The 19,241-nt window shown below is 40.1% G+C and overlaps 1 protein-coding gene across 2 annotated transcripts in view; it reads left to right on the top strand.

Moving 5' to 3' along the window:
• The first annotated feature begins 1,072 nt into the window (after nt 1-1,072).
• taf1 (TAF1 RNA polymerase II, TATA box binding protein (TBP)-associated factor) overlaps nt 1,073-19,241 on the top strand; it is a 140,792-nt gene continuing 122,623 nt past the window's right edge. For both annotated transcript variants that reach the window (XM_039765844.1, XM_039765845.1), the window contains exons 1-3: nt 1,073-1,348; nt 13,212-13,370; nt 13,659-13,782. In XM_039765844.1, the coding sequence (XP_039621778.1) occupies nt 13,257-13,370; nt 13,659-13,782 (238 nt within the window). In that variant the 5' untranslated portion in view covers nt 1,073-1,348; nt 13,212-13,256. The remainder of the gene's footprint in view (nt 1,349-13,211; nt 13,371-13,658; nt 13,783-19,241) is intronic.

Consider the following 19,241-nt stretch of genomic DNA (forward strand, 5'->3'; position numbering starts at 1 on the left):
AAAAAGGGAATATTTTTGCAGGTGGTGGCCACAGAGCATTGCCTTCTTCTTATTCTTCCTCACTGATTCTTCTCTAGTTTTGCATTTTGCTAGTATCCATGTCACTACTGGCAGCATGAGGCAGTACATGCAGCCGATTCAGGTCGCACAGGTAGTAGGACAGTAGTAGGACATCCGTATGTGTTATTGCTTGAAGGTTTTCTGTGTCTCCCATCACAGTCTCGAGAGCATGGATGAGATAACAGGAGACGGGCTGTTACACAAGGAGAGCTGTACAGAGTCATAGAAGGGCATTAACCCAGCAGCAGGACTGGTATCTGCTCTTTTGTGTTAGGAGGAATGGTACAAAATGACCTCCAGCTGGCTACTGGTGTACATGTATCTGACCAAACTGTCAGAGGGTGGCATGAGTGCCTGATGTCCTCTAGTGGGATCTGTGCTCACAGCCCAATACCGTGCAGCTGTATTGGCATTCTCCAGGAAATACCACAATTGACATTAAAGGTGCTTGCCAGCATGGATCCCGTGGACTCTTTGCAAAGACTTTTAAGTGAAATTTAGACAGACTACTCCCTTAAGGCACACTAGTTGGTAATTGTAAGACTGTGGCAGACTTGCCGCTTTTGTAGGTTCACCTGCAGCTGGCACTGAAGCTGCTGATTTGCATGATGGAATGCCAGGTTGTAGTACTGATGGCTCACTGTGATGTCATGCCCTAGACAGATAGATAGATAGATTGTAAACCCTTGAATTTCAGTATAGTTTAGTCTCTTCTTTCATGTTTGTGACATCTATAATATACCCCAACGCACATACAGTATGTAGTGTTTTTTTCTGCTTGTTCATAATTATTTCAGTTTTCATAATCAAATTTATCTTTGATACGTGAATTGGAAATTATGTAAGTAAAAAAAAAATTAAAATGTTTCGAGTGTTAGATTCAAAAATAAAAATTACCTATTTGTTTATTCGAGTTTTGTTAAAAAAAAAAGAAAAAAGGAGGGTCTTTTTATTCCAAAAGAGTGTGTATAGCTTTAAGAGGACTTTTAGTTTGACACAGTGCTCTGTTTTTTTTTTTTTTTACCCTCGGAAGTACTTCTTATCATTTTGGCTGTCTTTGCACAGCATTGTTTCTTCATGTATATTCTTACTAACAGTAAAGCAGACGAAAGAACAAAGTACGGGCATTTGTTCGTTTTTGTAGAGCAATACTGGTTATCTTCAGTCTTTAAATCTGGACAGCTAAACGTCGGAAGCAGAGAGCGGAGGGGGCCCAGCTCTAGTTCGCGGGATGTGTGGCCTTTTGTGAGCAAGAGAAAGCAAGAGCGTGCGAGAGAAAGAAATAAAGGTAAATACGCGATGCGAACTACATTTGAGTTAAGTGTACCGCCACTGAGTAAAGACGTGTTGAGTGTTTATATATAGCCGCATTACTAAACGCGGCATGTGTGGAAAACCCTAATGCATGAACGTGAATGCTGCTTATTTTACTTTTAAACGTGTACCTGTTTAAAATTTTACATTCTAATCGTTTGTTTCTTTTCAAAGTGAACATCATACATTCTTCAAATGTTATGTTTTACGTTTTCAATCATATTGCACCCATCGGTCATCTTGTGGTTTTCCCTTTTTGTTTATATCCTGGTGGGACGTGTTGGAGCGGTGAGACCTGCAGGTTGTTGCCCAGTCTGCTGACAGACACCCAAACTCTTAAGAACGGACGTTGTTTCTGTGGTCTGGTGACATTGGGTCAGGCATGTAGGACATATCGGGAGCTGAACAATTTTAGCTGTACCAATTTTTAAGAAACAAGCTTCGATTGAGGGTTCTGTTATCCGTTTCTTTTTTCTTGGTATTCACTATAATTTAAAAATTCTATAATCCTTTTTGTATCTTTCTAAAAAAAAGATATGCATGAGCTTAAGCAGTTTAACAACAATAATTAAAGATGTGGGTACTGTCTTGAAGAGCTTATTAAATAAAACTGATAAATCAAAACAATTCTTACTTACTTTCCTTTAAGTGGAGCCTGAGCCAGTTCTGATCGTACAGGGTGCAATATGAGCTGCCTTACTGACAACGTTCGTTCAGTAGGATCAGCCTAGCACTGACGGCTCAGCGTCAACCTCACGTGCTGATGTGCCGCTGTCATTCTGGTCCTGGAGACTGCATTAAAGGGCCAGCCAGAGCCCAGTTGGGAAGTTTGCATATTCATCTTGTGTTTGTGTGGTGTTTAGCCGGGTATTTAATGTTAACGCTACCACTACAAAAGACGTGCTAGTTGCATTGATTAGCCACAGTAACGTGGCCGTGTTTGAACGGACGTTTGAACGGACATCAACGTGTGTATGCTTCTTTCCAGTGGCCCATTAGGTGGATTAAGTGGCCTTTAGAAAAAAAAGATGGATCAAGATACTATACATTTTTGACAGTTAAGTTCTGATCATTAGTCAAATATAACACAAGTAAACACAAAATGCAGTTTTTAAATGATGGTTTTTATTATTTAGGGGAAAAAAAATCCAAACCTACATGGCCCTGTGTGAAAAAGTAATTGCCCCCTGAACTTAATAACTGGTTGGGCCACCCTAAGCAGCAATAACTGCAATCAAGCGTTTGCGATAACTTGCAATGAGTCTTTACAGCTCTGGAGGAATTTTGGCCCACTCATCTTTGCAGAATTGTTGTAATTCAGCTTTATTTGAGGGTTTTCTAGCATGAACCGCCTTTTTAAGATCATGCCATAGCAACTCAATTGGATTCACGTCAGGACTTTGACTAGACCACTTCAAAGTCTTCATTTTGTTTTTCTTCAGCCATTCAGAGGTGGATTTGCTGGTGTGTTTTGGGTCATTGTCCTGTTGCAGCACCCAAGATCGCTTCAGCTTGAGTTGACGAACAGATGGCCGGACATTCTCCTTCAGGATTTTTTGGTAGACAGTAGAATTCATGGTTCCATCTATCACAACAAGCCTTCCAGGTCCTGAAGCAGCAAAACAACCCCAGACCATCACACTACCACCACCATATTTTACTGTTGGTATGATGTTCTTTTCTGAAATGCTGTGTTCCTTTTACGCCAGATGTAACGGGACATTTGCCTTCCAAAAGGTCAACTTTTGTCTCATCAGTCCACAAGGTATTTTCCCAAAAGTCTTGGCAATCATTGAGATGTTTCATAGCAAAATTGAGATGAGCCCTAATGTTCTTTTGCTTAACAGTGGTTTGCGTCTTGGAAATCTGCCATGCAGGCCGTTTTGCCCAGTCTCTTTCTTATGGTGGAGTCGTGAACACTGACCTTAATTGAGGCAAGTGAGGCCTGAAGTTCTTTAGACGTTGTCCTGGGGTCTTTTGTGACCTCTCGGATGAGTCGTCTCTGCGCTCTTGGGGTAATTTTGGTCGGCCGGCCACTCCTGGGAAGGTTCACCACTGTTCCATGTTTTTGCCATTTGTGGATAATGGCTCTCCCTGTGGTTCGCTGGAGTCTCAAAGCTTTAGAAATGGCTTTATAACCTTTACCAGACTGATAGATCTCAATTACTTCTGTTCTCATTTGTTCCTGAATTTCTTTGGATCTTGGCATGATGTCTAGCTTTTGAGGTGCTTTTGGTCTACTTCTCTGTGCCAGGCAGCTCCTATTTAAGTGATTTCTTGATTGAAACAGGTGTGGCAGTAATCAGGCCTGGGGGTAGCTACGGAAATTGAACTCAGGTGTGATACACCACAGTTAGGTTATTTTTTAACAAGGGGGCAATTACTTTTTCACACAGGGTAGGTTTGGATTTTTTTTTCTCCCTAAATAATAAAAACCATCATTTAAAAACTGCATTTTGTGTTTACTTGTGTTATATTTGACTAATGGTTAAATGTGTTTGATGATCAGAAACATTTTGTGTGACAAACATGCAAAAGAATAAGAAATCAGGAAGGGGGCAAATAGTTTTTCACACCACTGTATGTATACATTTATGCAGGCAATAGAAGAACCAGATCTAATTTCTCTATTAAAAAAAAAAATCTTGGAAGGAGACGAGATGTGATTGTCTCAGAGACACTTTTATGTCCAGCGAGACAAGTCTTTGTACCAAGCGATGTAACCACACCCAGGGCCGAAAACCCCGCGAGACAAAAGCTTATGCAAAGAGATTTGGAAATGTCCTGCATGGTTATGTTAGACACATTTATTGTAGAGAGAAATAAATGATATTCACTCACGGGCAGTTTTACGTTGCCTTGTCGCAATGTAATTCCAAACCCATCCATCCATCCTTCCTCTTCCGCTTATCCGAGGTTGGGTCGCGGGGGCAGCAGCTTAAGCAGAGAGGCCCAGACTTCCCTCTCCCCGGCCACTTCTTCCAGCTCTTTCGGGAGAATCCCAAAGGCGTTCCCAGGCCAGCCGGGAGACATAGTCCCTCCAGCGTGTCCTGGGTCTTCCCGGGCCTCCTCCGGTTGGGCGTGCCGGAACACCTCACCAGGGAGGCGTCCAGGAGGCATCCTGATCAGATGCCGAGCCACCTCATCTGACTCCTCTCGATGCGGAGGAGCAGCGGCTCTACTCTGAGCCCCTCCCGGATGACTGAGCTTCTCACCCTGTCTTTAAGGGAAAGCCCAGACACTCTGCGGAGGAAACTCATTTCAGCCGCTTGTATTCGCGATCTCGTTCTTTCGGTCACTACCCATAGCTCATGACCATAGGTGAGGGTAGGAGCGTAGATCGACTGGTAAATTGAGAGCTTTGCCTTACGGCTCAGCTCCTTTTTCACCACGACAGACCGATGCAGAGCCCGCATCACTGCGGATGCCGCACCGATCCGCCTGTCGATCTCACGCTCCATTCTTCCCTCACTTGTGAACAAGACCCCGAGATACTTGAACTCCTCCACTTGGGGCAGGATCTCTCCCCCAACCCTGAGAGGGCACTCCACCCTTTTCCGGCTGAGGACCATGCTCTCGGATTTGGAGGTGCTGATTCTCATCCCAGCCGCTTCACACTCAGCTGCGAACCGATCCAGAGAGCTGAAGATCACGGCCTGATGAAGCAAACAGGACAACATCATCGGCAAAAAGCAGTGACCCAATCCTGAGCCCACCAAACCGGACCCCTTCAACACCCTGGCTGCGCCTAGAAATTCTGTCCATAAAAGTTATGAACAGAATCGGTGACAAAGGGCAGCCCTGGCGGAGTCCAACTCTCACTGGAAGCGGGCTCGACTTACTGCGGCAATGCGGACCAAGCTCTGACACGGTTGTACAGAGACCGAACAGCTCTTATCAGGGGTCCGGTACCCCATACTCCCGAGCACCCCCACAGGATTCCCGAGGGACACGGTCAATGCCTTTTCCAAGTCCACAAAACACATGTAGACCGGTCGGGCAAACTCCCATGCACCCTCCAGGACTCTGCTAAGGGTGAAGAGCTGGTCCACTGTTCGCGACCAGGACGAAAACCACACTGTTCCTCCTGAATCCGAGGTTCGACTATCCGACGGACCCTCCTCTCCAGAACCCCCGAATAGACTTTTCCAGGGAGGCTGAGGAGTGTGATCCCTCTATAGTTGGAACACACCCTCCGGTCCCCCTTTTTAAAGAGGGGACCACCACCCGGTCTGCCAATCCAGAGGCACTGTCCCGATGTCCATGCGATGTTGCAGAGGCGTGTCAACCAAGACAGTCCTACAACATCCAGAGCCTTAAGGAACTCGGCGTATCTCATCCACCCCGGGGCCCTGCCACCAAGGAGTTTTTTGACCACCTCGGTGACTTCAGTCCCAGAGATGGGAGAGCCCACCTCAGAGTCCCCAGGCTCTGCTTCCTCATTGGAAGGCATGTTAGTGGGATTGAGGAGGTCTTGAAGTACTCCTCCCACCGACCCTAGCCCCGAAGTGAGGTCAGCAGCGCACCATCCCCACCATATACGGTGTTGACACTGCACTGCTTCCCCCTCCTGAGACGCCGGACGGTGGACCAGAATCTCCTCGAAGCCGTCCGAAAGTCGTTCTCCATGGCCTCTCCAAACTCCTCCCATGCCCGAGTTTTGCCTCAGCAACAACCGAAGCCGCGTCCGCTTGGCCTGCCGGTACCTATCAGCTGCCTCCAGAGACCCACAGGACAAAAAAGTCCTATAGGACTCCTTCTTCAGCTTGACAGCATCCCTCACTGCCGGTGTCCACCAACGGGTTCAGGGATTGCCGCCACGACAGGCACCGACCACCTTGCGGCCACAGCTCCGGTCAGCCGCCTCAACAATAGAGGCACGGAACATGGCCCATTCGGACTCAATGTCCCCCACCTCCCTCGGGCCGTGGTTGAAGTTCTGCGGAGGTGGGAGTTGAAGCTACTTCTGACAGGGGACTCTGCCAGCCGTTCCCAGCAGACCCTCACAACACGTTTGGGCCTACCAGGTCTGACCGGCATCTTCCCCCACCATCGAAGCCAACTCACCACCAGGTGGTGATCAGTTGACAGCTCCGCCTCTCTCTTCACCCGAGTGTCCAAGACATATGGCCGCAAGTCCGACGACACGACCACAAAGTCGATCATCGACCTGAGGCCTAGGGTGTCCTGGTGCCAAGTGCACATATGAACACCCTTATGCTTGAACATGGTGTTCGTTACGGGCAAGGGAAAACATCGTCCAAGGTTTTTATTCTTCATCAGAGGTTTATTGAACCGCTCTTTGTCTCATCCCTCACCTAGGACCAGTTTGCCTTGGGTGGCCCTACCAGGGGCATAAAGCCCCGGACAACATAGCTCCTAGGATCATTGGGACACGCAAACCCCTCCACCACGATAAGGTGACGGTTCAAGGAGGGGGTAATGTAATTCCAAACACGGAATCAAAATTCAATGCGATATTGATAATAAGATAAAAGTGAAAAGAGATTGAATATGTGGACATATGTGATATAACAGAAGTGCGGTGCATGAAATGCAGATCACGCGGCGGCAGCAAATCGAGCAAAGAGAAGGTAAAAAAAAAAAATATTTGTTTCTCATTGAATCACCTTTTAAGAGAGGGTGTCGGAGGAGCGATCGCATCTCCTTGGAGTGCGTTCAGCCCCCCTCTTCACAACATGAGCGGCAGAGATGTGAAGTGGTTGGTGCATAGTGCAGGGGAGGGTGGAGAGTGGGTGAGCGAAGCCCCCTAGTTAATACATATAAAAATAAATATATACTGTATAGTATCGTATGTATTTTACCTAGGTATTTGTACAAGGCTTCCCATTGAGTAGAAACAGTTTGTTGTTTTTAAAGTTAAATAAAAGATTCAAAAGCACATATAAAAGAAAGACCCCTAGCACTTTCAGTTGATTTAGGATGTAGACATGTTCTAGATTCCTGAATGTAATTGTTTGACCAGCTGACACTGAGGAGAGGAAAACAAAAAATTCCTACCATGGTCGGCCTTAGGAGAAAAATAAACCTCTGGATGACCACGAAACAAGCAAACCAAATAGTTGTCAGTTTCTGCATCATGAAAATCAGACTGACCTAGGCCAGCAGGTCCCCCACCATCCACTGGGCACAGTTGATACAGTTAGTGCAGTTGATAATAAGGTTACCAGTCCTTCAGTACCCCAGGTGACTGCTGAATAGAGCACTCTGAGTAGATAGGACCACCACACAGGATGGGAGACAAAAAATAGTGTGACTGGTTAATTTGTATGTATCAGAAGTACTATGTAACTGACTCTGCACTTTTTATGTACACAATATTTATAGTTATTTTTTTTTTCTCCACTGGAGCTCCTAACTCTTGAATTTGCTACATACACCGAATGGCAACTGACTAAAACATTTCTGCTCTTGATAAATTCTTGCTTTTCCTAGTGACTGGCCTTGGCTTTTGTTGATAGACACTTGCAAAACACAATTTTAGAGGAAGCTGTATTCTTTTGAATTGAAAAGGGTAATCAGTAGGGAGTTTCTAGAGTTTTTACTATTTTTCTTCTTCTGTGATTTTCATTTGTTTATTTCGATTATTAAAGCATTACTTTTTGTGTTTTTCATCAGTTGTATGTTCAGGCTTCTATTTTTTTTCCCTAGCGTAGCCAGATAATAAAGTTTAAACACTGATTCACTGATAACTTATTACCAACTGCAGTGTCTCTTAGAAGGCTGCACATTTAGGTAGTGCAATTAATTGTGCATTTTAATTTTGGGGTTGTTTTCTTGTAGTGGTTCAAGTGGAACAAAATAACTCTCAGTACTGTGGTTTGGTGGCTTCTTAAATAATTGCCTTTGGGGGTTGTGCATACCGGCCCATTTCAAGTACTGGTTTTCTCCCTGTAAAAGTATCGTAGTGAGGTTTGTAGAGAAAAGAAAACATTTGCAGTCTGAAATGTAAACAATGAAAGGAAGAACTTTTTATAAACAAGTGAGGTGAAAAACAGGAGAGAAGTATGGACTGTACAGAAGAAAAAAGGTGAAAAGAAATAATCTTGTGAACTACAACATATTTACCGTTGTCCACTCTGCTCTCTTTTCATCGTGTGGGATGTATTAATTAAGCAGCACTAGTGTTTAAAGTACCAGTTGCTAGCTGCCTGTATTGCATGCTAGGAAAACACTTCTCCTGTATTTTTCCATCCCTACCAATCTGACTTGAGCTTTATTGCTAAACATGTTTTACCTATGCTTTGCTGAACCTTCATCCTCTCACTTCATAGCTCATGCCACATATCATCCTGTCCAGCGGTTAAAGGGATGCCATACATAAGGTACCCTATGACAGTCTAGTGGTCTCTCTTGGATGAAGAATCGCATTTATTTTAGTGTATGATAATCAAGGAGCGGGAGGGCTTGTGATCAGGATGTATTGATGTTAGTATGTCAAATCAAAGAACCCTTCAAGCCCTAAACTCCTCTTTTATTGTGCAAAACACTTTTGCTTCATTCAGCTCTTCTACCCTATAGCTAGTGCTGCTGTTCTGCCTGCAGCCTTATTTGCATAAATGGCAAGCTCCATAACTTTATGCAATCACTCATCTATGCAATCATTGTTCTGAACAAAGGACATTTTACATTAGAATTGCCTCTTTGCTGCAACATTATTATTGACAAATACTGAGAAATTCAGAAATGTGTGTCAGATAATTTTCTCTCTTCAATAATGTTACCAAATTTCAATTAAATCTGTCTAAACATTTTTGAGATTTTGGAGTATGCTTCAATAAAATAAGTATTATGTTAGATTATTTCTTTCTTTAAAAATTAGTTGGGCAAGGCTTAATGCATGTTACTTTTGATGTGTTACCCTGCTGTTCCAGAGATAGTGTTGCGGAGTTAAGCATTGAACATTTAGCTCATCAACATAAATTTAATGGTTTCTGTTTTATAGATACAGATTATTTTAACCTGGAGAATAAATAATGTGATCATGTGAGCATTTGCCTCTGGAAATGTATCTTGTCAATGCTTCTACCTGTGACTGCTTAAAGCATTTGCGAAACCTTGGCTTGATCTTAGGCTTGTATGTAGCTGCTCTTCTATGAAATCCCATTTTATGACGATCACAACACGTATTTTGTGTTCTGATGTTGCTTCCAGGGGCAGTTTGGAACTCTGATGTGAGTGATACAGTGGAGGATAGGCAATTTTTACGTGGCTCAGCTGCTGTTACTCCTAGACACTTTCACATCAAAATAATAGCACTTAGTGTGGACTGGGACAATTCTAGTAGAGCAGAAATTTCATGTACTGACTTGTTGCAAAGGTGGCATCATATGAAATTGTCACTTTTAAAGCCACAGAGCTCTTGGATACAACTCATTCTGCTGCCAGTGTTTGTCAATGGAAATTGTGTGACTGTAATTAATTTTATGTACCTGTTAAGAATGGGTGTGGCAGAAATGTCATAATTCAATAATTTAAAGGGGTGACCACATACTTAATTCTAGGGCTGTAATGATTAGTCGATGTAATCGACAATGTTGACTACAATGTCATTAGTCGATGTAATCGTCAACGCGCATTTTTTATCGTTGACATGTCATAAACAGAACCTTCAATAGAGGTCCCAGGCACAGAGAACCACATTTTGGTTTTTGCAATGCACTACATGAACGTCTGGGGCGGTATCGTTTGTTATTGTTTGTCAAGACGCACACAGTCCTACCAGCGCAAGTTCCCTGGAGCTGTGATGCCGCTGTCTCTCAAGAGGTAAGTTTTAGCGAGTAAAGTTAGTGTCACGCGTTAACATTGATGTTTGTACTATAATGTGTATATCAAGGTTTCGACAATGATAGTTAACCCTTAAACCAACACATACTTGCGGGTTAATGCACCCCTGGACGCCAAATACCTTTTAGCTGCACTTTTTAAGTAAACATCACAATTCACAAAGAAAATGTGAAATTTTAACGGAATACGTATTACCTATTACTATATGTTCAATATGCAACTGAAGTCAAGGATGAAATTCAGTATATCACCGAGCCAACTGCGCTTGAACTGGCTGCATGCAAACACACAGGGGTAAACGCTGATGATTGCAGGCTCGTCTAGTGCAGTGGCTGAATCCCAGAGACAGTGTCGCTGCAGCTCAGCCGGGGCCGGCAGTGGTCGTGAGCTGGCTGCTCAGCGAATATACGGCACTGACTGATCAGCTCCGACGTGCTGGCAAATTGCACTGAGAAACAACTTTAGCTGGTTGCGGAGTTCAGTGAATGTACGTCGCTGAATATATGTCGCCGCATATACTCGACTTCGTCATGCTTCCAAATTGCGCTGGAAACCAACTCTAGCTGGTTGCGGCGTTCAACAAATGTACTTTTCCGAATATACCCGGCTCCGAATGGATAATAGTCCATTATTTTTTTATTTTGGCATAATATAGTACATGATGTGATAAACTACAACACTTTCAGAGTGTGATGATTAAAACATCTTTCTCTGTCTGCAAAATCATTCTTATGTATTCCTGCTACCTTTACTCCCTCTGAGTGTCTCTTCTCAGCAGCTGGGAACATTGTCTCAAAGAAGAGAGCCAGTCTCACACCAGAGCATGTCGAAATGCTCACGTTCCTGCACTGCAATCAGGAATATATGAACTGAATCTTTTATAAACTGTACATTATTGTTTTATTTTATTTGAATTGAAACTTTATTTAAACTTTTAGACTTTGAGACACACCAGTGGCTATTTTTGGTTAAGTTAAATGCACTTTTTGTGTTTAAAGACTTTGTGCACTTTAGTTTGTATTGTTTAATGTATTTCTTTTTTATTGTGATGGTCACACTAATATAAAAACATCTGATTATTTTCAGATTCATATGTTTCGCTGGTTGTTATTTTAATTTGATTATTATTAATTTTAATCATGTTAATGCAGAGACATCAGGGTGACATTTACAGGTGGACAGACGTGAGCAGATGAGGTAAGACATGCTCTGGAGCCCAAAACAGGATGTCCAACCACAGGTTGTAGGCATCAAAATAGTCAGGCATGAAATAATCATGACTAATCGAAAAAAATTTGAATGATTAGTTGACTACCAAAATAATCATTAGTTGCAGCCCTATTTATGGCCATGTTGTGTAGCCTCTGGGTGCCATCCAGATGGCAGTCTTTTACAGAAACACTGTTCTCTTCACTGTTTTTTTTTTTTTGTAGTTAACAGGTTTTTGCTAAACTTTTTTTTTTTTTAACAATTTATTGTTAAGATTAGATGTTATCTGGTTTTTTGACTTGCCACTTGAAATATGTAAATAGATTTTAAGTTGATGTGCTGCTGTCATTGAAGACTTAGTTAGCTCATCTCAGCTGCCTTTTGTCAAGCTGCCAACTTGGAAGAAGTCACAAGGTGAGCAAAGAATATCCGAAAGCTACTTTTCATCTGCAATACTTGAAAATCCAAGAGACTCTGAGGAATGTAAAGTTGGGTATATTAAATATTCCCATAGTCAGTTGGTGGTTCTGCAATCACTAGTTCCTAAGAAGCTGTGGTAAACCTTATTGTGGTAGTTGCTTATTCAAAGACCGAAAGGTTTAAGGAGTTGGAGTGAGGATAAATGTAATGTGGAAAGGATTCAGAATTGGCATACTTTCATACAATGAGGAATGTTTGATCGCTTGCTTTCAAATAGGATAGATGAACTGTCACCTCTTATACCAATTTACAGCCTGTTCAGGTACTGTTGTGTTTTGGGTATTTACTTAACCTTCTTATTTCAGACTCTATTTTAATACTGTATGGATTTCATCTGATGCAGTCAGACAGAGTGGAAAAAAGGCAGGGATGGGACAGGGGAGATAAGTCACATCACTCCGATTGATGTTTGTATTCTTCCCTCTGCAAACTGGGAAATGGCAACACTAATGTTGAATCCTTCTGAATATGTGGCGACTTCAACCACGGGAATTTGAATGCAGATAAAAAAACTTCTGTCAGTATGTATCATGTTCTGTTTATGAACACAACAAGCTGGACCTGCTTTGTTTAAATGTTAAATGCCTTTAAATGTAAATGTGCAGCACAACTTGGCAGATCTGACCAGAGTCTGATTTTTTTTTTCTTTTTTTTTTATACTCCTACCTACAAGTCTGTTATTAGAATGCAACAGATCTTTTTATCATTTGCCAAACCAGTTCTTTTGTGTGTTTAGAGGTGTTATTGTTGTTCGTTATGCGCTTTCTATTTCTTGAGCTTCTCAAATTTCAATTTCACCTTGAGGACAAATAACTTTAGCCTGTCTGTCTGAATAAAATATACCTTATTACATAATGTTTCATGATGGATCAAGACATCATACTTCCAGGTAGTTTGAATGAGTGGCATAAAGAATATTAGGTTTGTGTGATTTTTAGCTTTTTAAAAAGTGCACTTTCACTGTGCTGAGCAAAACTGAAAGATGTATCATGACAATACCTCTGTACAATATCAAAAAATCACATGGAACTGAATTCGATGTGCATGATTAGTGAGTAGATAGTCAGCAGAGTACTTTAAAAAAAAAAAAATTCTTAAATTGAGCACAAAGCATGAGGTAGTTCCCATAATTTTTTACTCACATCTCATAATTTCTTTTTGCATTTTTCAGTTAATAAATTATTTTGAAATTTGTATCTCGTAATTTTACTTTAAAATTTAAAACTATTATTTCTGTGGTTTTCCACTGCACTTAATTTTCTTATTAACAGGTCACTAGCTTAAAATTTGCAATTAAATATATATATATATATATATATATATATTTTTTATAAATACAGATGGATTTCTTTTGACAGAAGGATAACTTTCTGCGTATTTAAATAATGTCGGATTCAGAAAGTGACGAAGACCAAGACCGCCCTTTTTCTTTAACCGGCTTTCTGTTTGGTAATATAAATGAAGATGGACAGCTGGAAGATGACAGTGTTCTTGACACGGTTTGTGATATATTTTCCAATACTTTTAATGTTATGAGTGACATGCTGCCTAATTCATTCCAAAGTTATATATTAAAAATCCTGCATTATTTTTCACATATGTGAGCTCTGTAGTTAAGCACATTATGAATCAACACTGAATGAAAATTTTATGTCGGCAGAGTAATGTTTACAGTGTCTTGCTTTTTTTTTTTTACTTCCTGTCTAATGTGAATAGTTAAATTAAGAAAAGTTTGAAATGATGATGCTAAGTTGTTTTTCTTAACTTTTTTTTTTTCTTTTATCAAGGAATCAAAGAAACATTTGGCTGGATTGGGGTCGTTGGGTTTGGGCAACCTTATCACAGAGATTACTGCCAATGAAGATGAACAGTGTGAAGATGACAGAGATTCAGCCAGCACTGATGCGGAAGGTAACACACATTAACTATGTTAGAAGCAAGCTAGGGTATGTTCATTGTGCCTGTTTTCAGTATTCCCTTCGATAAAACTAATGGATAAATCTGATCATTTTTACTGTGTAGCATGTGCATTAATTTTGCCTGGTGTTTAAATATGTTTAACTTCAGCCTTGGAACAAACCACTTGTACTTCTGTCAGATGAGCAAAGCATGGTCGGAATAATGACCAGTGGTACGTTGAGATACGAGTGCTCGAACGTACAAGTTTTTTGACGTACGAGCCATCACTAGGTCGATTTGTTGCCTTGAGTTACGAGCCAAAATTCAAAATACGAGCCATCAAAGAGCTTGTCGCCGCACATTCCGAGTAAGTGACGATGGAGGAGTTGACGGAACTACAGACATGGCAACATACGGAGGTTCTGCAGGAGATCGGTACTGCGAAGGAGGTTATTTCCTAAAGTGAGATAAAGTAAGTGTTTGCAATGTGGGAAAAGTTTTGAACTTTAAAGAAAAGAAACACACTGAAAAAGTTACAACTGGCCGTGCAGCGGCGCTATTTAATGACACTTGCCTAACACTTGACTTTATTGAAAAGAAACCCTGAAAAAGTTACAACTGATAGGCAAGTATCATTAAATAGCGCCGCCACACTCAGTTGTAACTTTTTCAGGGTTTCTTTTCAATAAAGTCAAGTGTTAGGCAAGTGTCATTAAATAGCGCCGCCGCACTAACACTTTATTGAAAATAAATCCTGAAAAAATTGCAACTGATCGTGCAGCGGTGCTATTTGATGACACTTGCCTAAAACTTGACATTATTGAAAAGAAACACCCTGAAAAAGTTACAACTGATCGCTGCAGCGGTGCTATTTAATGACACTTGCCTAACTCATTTCAGAAACATTCTAAAGGGGAGGACTAAACAAAGCTCATTGGACAGCTTTCTATTGAAACGCCCTGTGAATGAAAGTGCCGAAAGCGTGGCAAAAAAGAAAAAACTAGTGAAGAAGAAAATTAAGTTAAGCAAAAGTGAAGTGAAAGAAAAAACATTACAATACACTAATCGGCTTTGCCAACATCTGTTTATTTCTTTAGATTCTCTTTTATGTATTCGGTTTTATTTTGTTTGTATACAATATTTGTTCATTATAAATACATTTTTCTTATGTTGGAAACATTTAACAAAAAATTAGGGTTTTTTTGGGGGGTTGGCACGAATTAATCTCATTTCAATTAATTTCAATGGGGAAAATTGATTTGAGATACGAACATTTTGACTGACGAACTTGGTCACGGAACAAATTAAACTTGTATCTCAAGGTATCACTGTACTTTTGCGATTTTTGCCTAGGATCAGTAAGGTTCTAGATTACATATGAAAAGGGAATTTTTTATTGTGTATGGAAATTGTTTATCTCAGGTTTTTACATCAGCAAGAATATTTTAAGTAGCTAATACTGATCTGAAAAAATTTGGCAGTTGCATTGTGGTGGCTAGGGGCTATGGTAGGCTTTTGGGTTATTGCACATTTTTATAGAATAAATGGCATATTGAGTTCCTTGATTGTAGCTATGTCTTTGAAGTCTCATTTTCTAAATGAACTGTTCTTCATTCATCCTTCCATTTTCTGAACCCATTTCGAGATAATTTTGCTGAATTGGGCACAACGCTGGGACCCCTAGTGGTGCTAGTTCATTGTAGAGCTCACTAATACACTCATTATCTTTACTCTTACTGGGCCATTTTATTTTATTCACCATTAAATTAAACATACATGTCTCTGGGATATGGGATTAAAAAAAAACAGTCCTGGGAAAAAGTTCCACATAGATCGAATGAAAATCTGTAAAGTCTATAAAACATTGTTGATCTTGTGATTTGAACTGATTTTCTGGGAGCTATTATGCAACTGTTGTTGTGACCTACAGCACATATATCTTGTAGTGTTCTCATTTTTGTAACAGCTCATTCTTAGTTTTACTTACACAGAACCATCCTTCCGAGGTGAAACATGCCACATTACAGTTTCTTCAGTGACTGCTCACATTTTCATTCTTTAGGTTCTAGATCATATTTATTGCCAAACCACCACATTAAATAGTGAATTTCATCTTGAAAATTTTAAGAGTAAATTATAAAGAAACAAATTAATTTTCTGAATCCACTTAGATTGTATAGGGCAATGGAGAGCTAAAGCCTAGCACAAGGGAGGAAGAAACCTGAAACACTAGTCTGTCACTGATCATATTCACTTTTTAATTAGTAATCATGTTACTAAAAATAATGGCTGACATTCCTGGTAATCATGAAATAATCACTCTCACCCCTGTTTAGATTGTGTAAGTCAAACATCAAAGAAAGGTGATTGTTTATTGGGTTTACATTTTTCCTGAGAAAACAAAAAATGCAGTGCCTACATCTGATGGATAGGCTTGAGGAATGTATAACTGTGCTGTTTAGCTATGATTAGGTTAGAAGGTGGTGTATATTTTAAAATCTCTCTGTGCCTCTCTGTAAAGTATTGCAAGGCCTCAGCAAAAATGTGTACACATAGATACAATATTTGCAAAGAAGAGAGTTCCCATGACAGATAGTGGTTTGTGGTAATGTTTGCACTTCTAGAAACCTACATTTGATTCCCAGCCAGGTTATTACTTGTCCTTTATCTCTCTCTGTCTGGATTTTCCTGAAGTGCTATGGTTATTTGACAACCTTAAATTGACCAAATAAATTGTCAGTGTTTGCCCTTAAAGACTCATCTGCATACTTACCAATCAAGGTACATTGTTGTATACAATGTTTTTGTCTGTTGGAGTGTGGGTTTTATAGAAAAAAGAATAATACATTTTCTAAAGGAAATAATCTATTGCCAAGGGATCACTTCCTAGAGAGGTGGCATCAATAAATAATTTAAATAATAGAAATGTTACAATAAATAATTAAATAGTATGAAAAATCCCTTTTTACAATACAGAAGAATGCATAATTTTTTTATTGAATTACAATAAAAGCATACCCTTATAAGATGGGTTATTCAATTAAAAATATGTATGTATGTTGAAAAAATAAAATTTTAACATTGATATTGTTAATTGAATGACATTTTATGACTAAATAGTAGGTCACAACACTGTTATTTTCTTTGCATTATACAACGTAAGTTAAATTATTGATGTGGCTATGCTGAATTCCTTAAATAATTTAGTCTGCACATAGGAATGAACTCAACACTAGCTATTAGAAATTGATCTGCATCAGTCCTTTCTGTAAATATCATGTTTGGTTAATTGGTGCACATTTCATGGAGAAAACTAGGCATACCAAATTGTGAACAGATAGCCTGCCTCATTCAGAGAAGAATGAGGCCAGATTTCTGTTTTATGTGAAACTGAAAGTATGTTGGTTCTGGTGAAGGCAAATACCACATCTGTTAGCAAAAATAGTTCTATGTCTTACTTGTTTCCTCTAGAAAGATGTGTGCTAACTTTCCAGTCTTACAGTGTAAACTACTGTGTTCAGTAATAAGCAACGTGACTCTCAGAAACAAACCATCTGATTATTAAAATGCAGTATTTTGGTTATGTGTTTTGTTCTATTTGTGAAACTTGCAAAGACTTTTAGTACTTCAGTGAATATAAAAGACGGATTACAAGTTTGTGTTTTAGCCACTAGTACCACACAGTAAAGGATAGCCACAGGCTACAGACAGGAATTATTGACTGGTCAATGAAGGTATTCACAGACACAATCATGAATAATCATTTCGTAACCGAGAATAAAGTCACTTTCCAATTTTTTTTCTGATGACAATTAAAGTAGGTCCTTAGGTACTCAAAGCATACGTCAAACTTCTGTGCAAAATGATAACTTGGTTAGTTTTGCCTTGATGATATAATTTTGTGTGCGTGTTACAGCAAAAGTTCATAAGTATATATGTGTGTGTATATATGTGTGTGTATATATATATATATATATATATATATATATATATATATATATTTTAGTGCTGGGCAGTATGATCAAAATTCTATATCACAGTATTTTTCAAAATTGTACTGGTTTCACAGTATTCGGTATTTGTTTCCCATGCATGAGTTAACCACATTTTCCACTGCAGTAGACTGGCTAAGAATAACCTATTCCACTGTCATGAGAATTGTACATTGTACAAAAAACATTTTAAAGTGCACACAAGTATTAATACAGGTTTGCATGGCCCCATATAGTGATAATTTTCAAGGAGGGGGGCACTAATGAAGTGTAGGAATCACATTGCATGATAGTTGAAGTCAAAATATAGAACCTTTTTATTGAACAAATGTTGCAAACAACTTAAACTAAAATTTTGACAACAAATTGTCAACCATCCAAAGAGGCATTTAGACTTAGTAAAATATCCAGAGGAGCTTGTCAAAAGTTACATTGCACTGAACATGTCTTAGAAAAGGAACCAAATGATAAATATTTTTTGTAAACCAACTACACTTTCTGTTAATGTTAACAATCTCTGTCCACTGACACGTTAAAGTGACTTTTTAAGCAACTTTACCATCATTAAACTGCATAATATTTAAACTAATAAATAATAACAATAAAATAAATAATAGTGCAACTTCCAGTAATAATACCATTACTTCAAAACTTCAAGCACAGGTACATTACACAGTATTCACCAAAATAAAATAAAACAAGTGCAACTTGGTGATGACATCTTTACCAACTGAACCGTCATTAAGGCAAATTGCATGAATATGGACCTTGCTTCAAGCTAAGCTATATACATAAATAATAAAACTACAACTTGCGTTTATAATGCTATTTGTGGTATAGTGGGTCCACTGCTTTTAAAAAAAAAAAAAAAAAATCTGTTTTTAAATCCAGTTTGCCGTGGGCGTGATTGCACGACCACAGGGAGTTGATGAGGTGATTGGGGTGAGTTGCACCCGATCATTCTCAATTGCTTTGTCGACTTACTGCGGCGTATAAATAAGGTGCTTCGCCCACGGGGACTTATATTTATGGGCCGGCAGAGAGCACAGGAGGTTAAAGAAGGGAAAAGGCAGTCATGGGAGACGATCCAGACACCAGGAAAGAGAAGGCAGCACGACCTAGGGCTCTGTGAGGGAGCGCAGGCTTAGGCGATCTAGGGGCTGGTTCAGCCCACTGACTAAGCGTGTGGAGTGGGGCGAGTGAAACGTAAGACCTCCCAATGGATCTGAGGAGCGACTGAGTGAGCACGAAGGAAGATGGGAGGTGTGCTGACCTCAGATTGTCTTGCTGCACGGTGTGGTGGCAGCCAAAACAGGGGTTGGCAGAAAACAGTTCGTGCTGCAAAGGCAACGCCAGTGAAGGGTGAGCCGTGGAGACCGAAGGTGTGGTGTGCTGCGATCGGGCGAAGAAAGAGACTGCATTTTAATGGATTTATTTATTATGGATTTAATCCCCACGTTTCACTGGCTTTATGGATTT

Source organism: Polypterus senegalus, chromosome 10 (assembly GCF_016835505.1).
Source record: "Polypterus senegalus isolate Bchr_013 chromosome 10, ASM1683550v1, whole genome shotgun sequence".
Lineage (NCBI taxonomy): Eukaryota > Metazoa > Chordata > Cladistia > Polypteriformes > Polypteridae > Polypterus > Polypterus senegalus.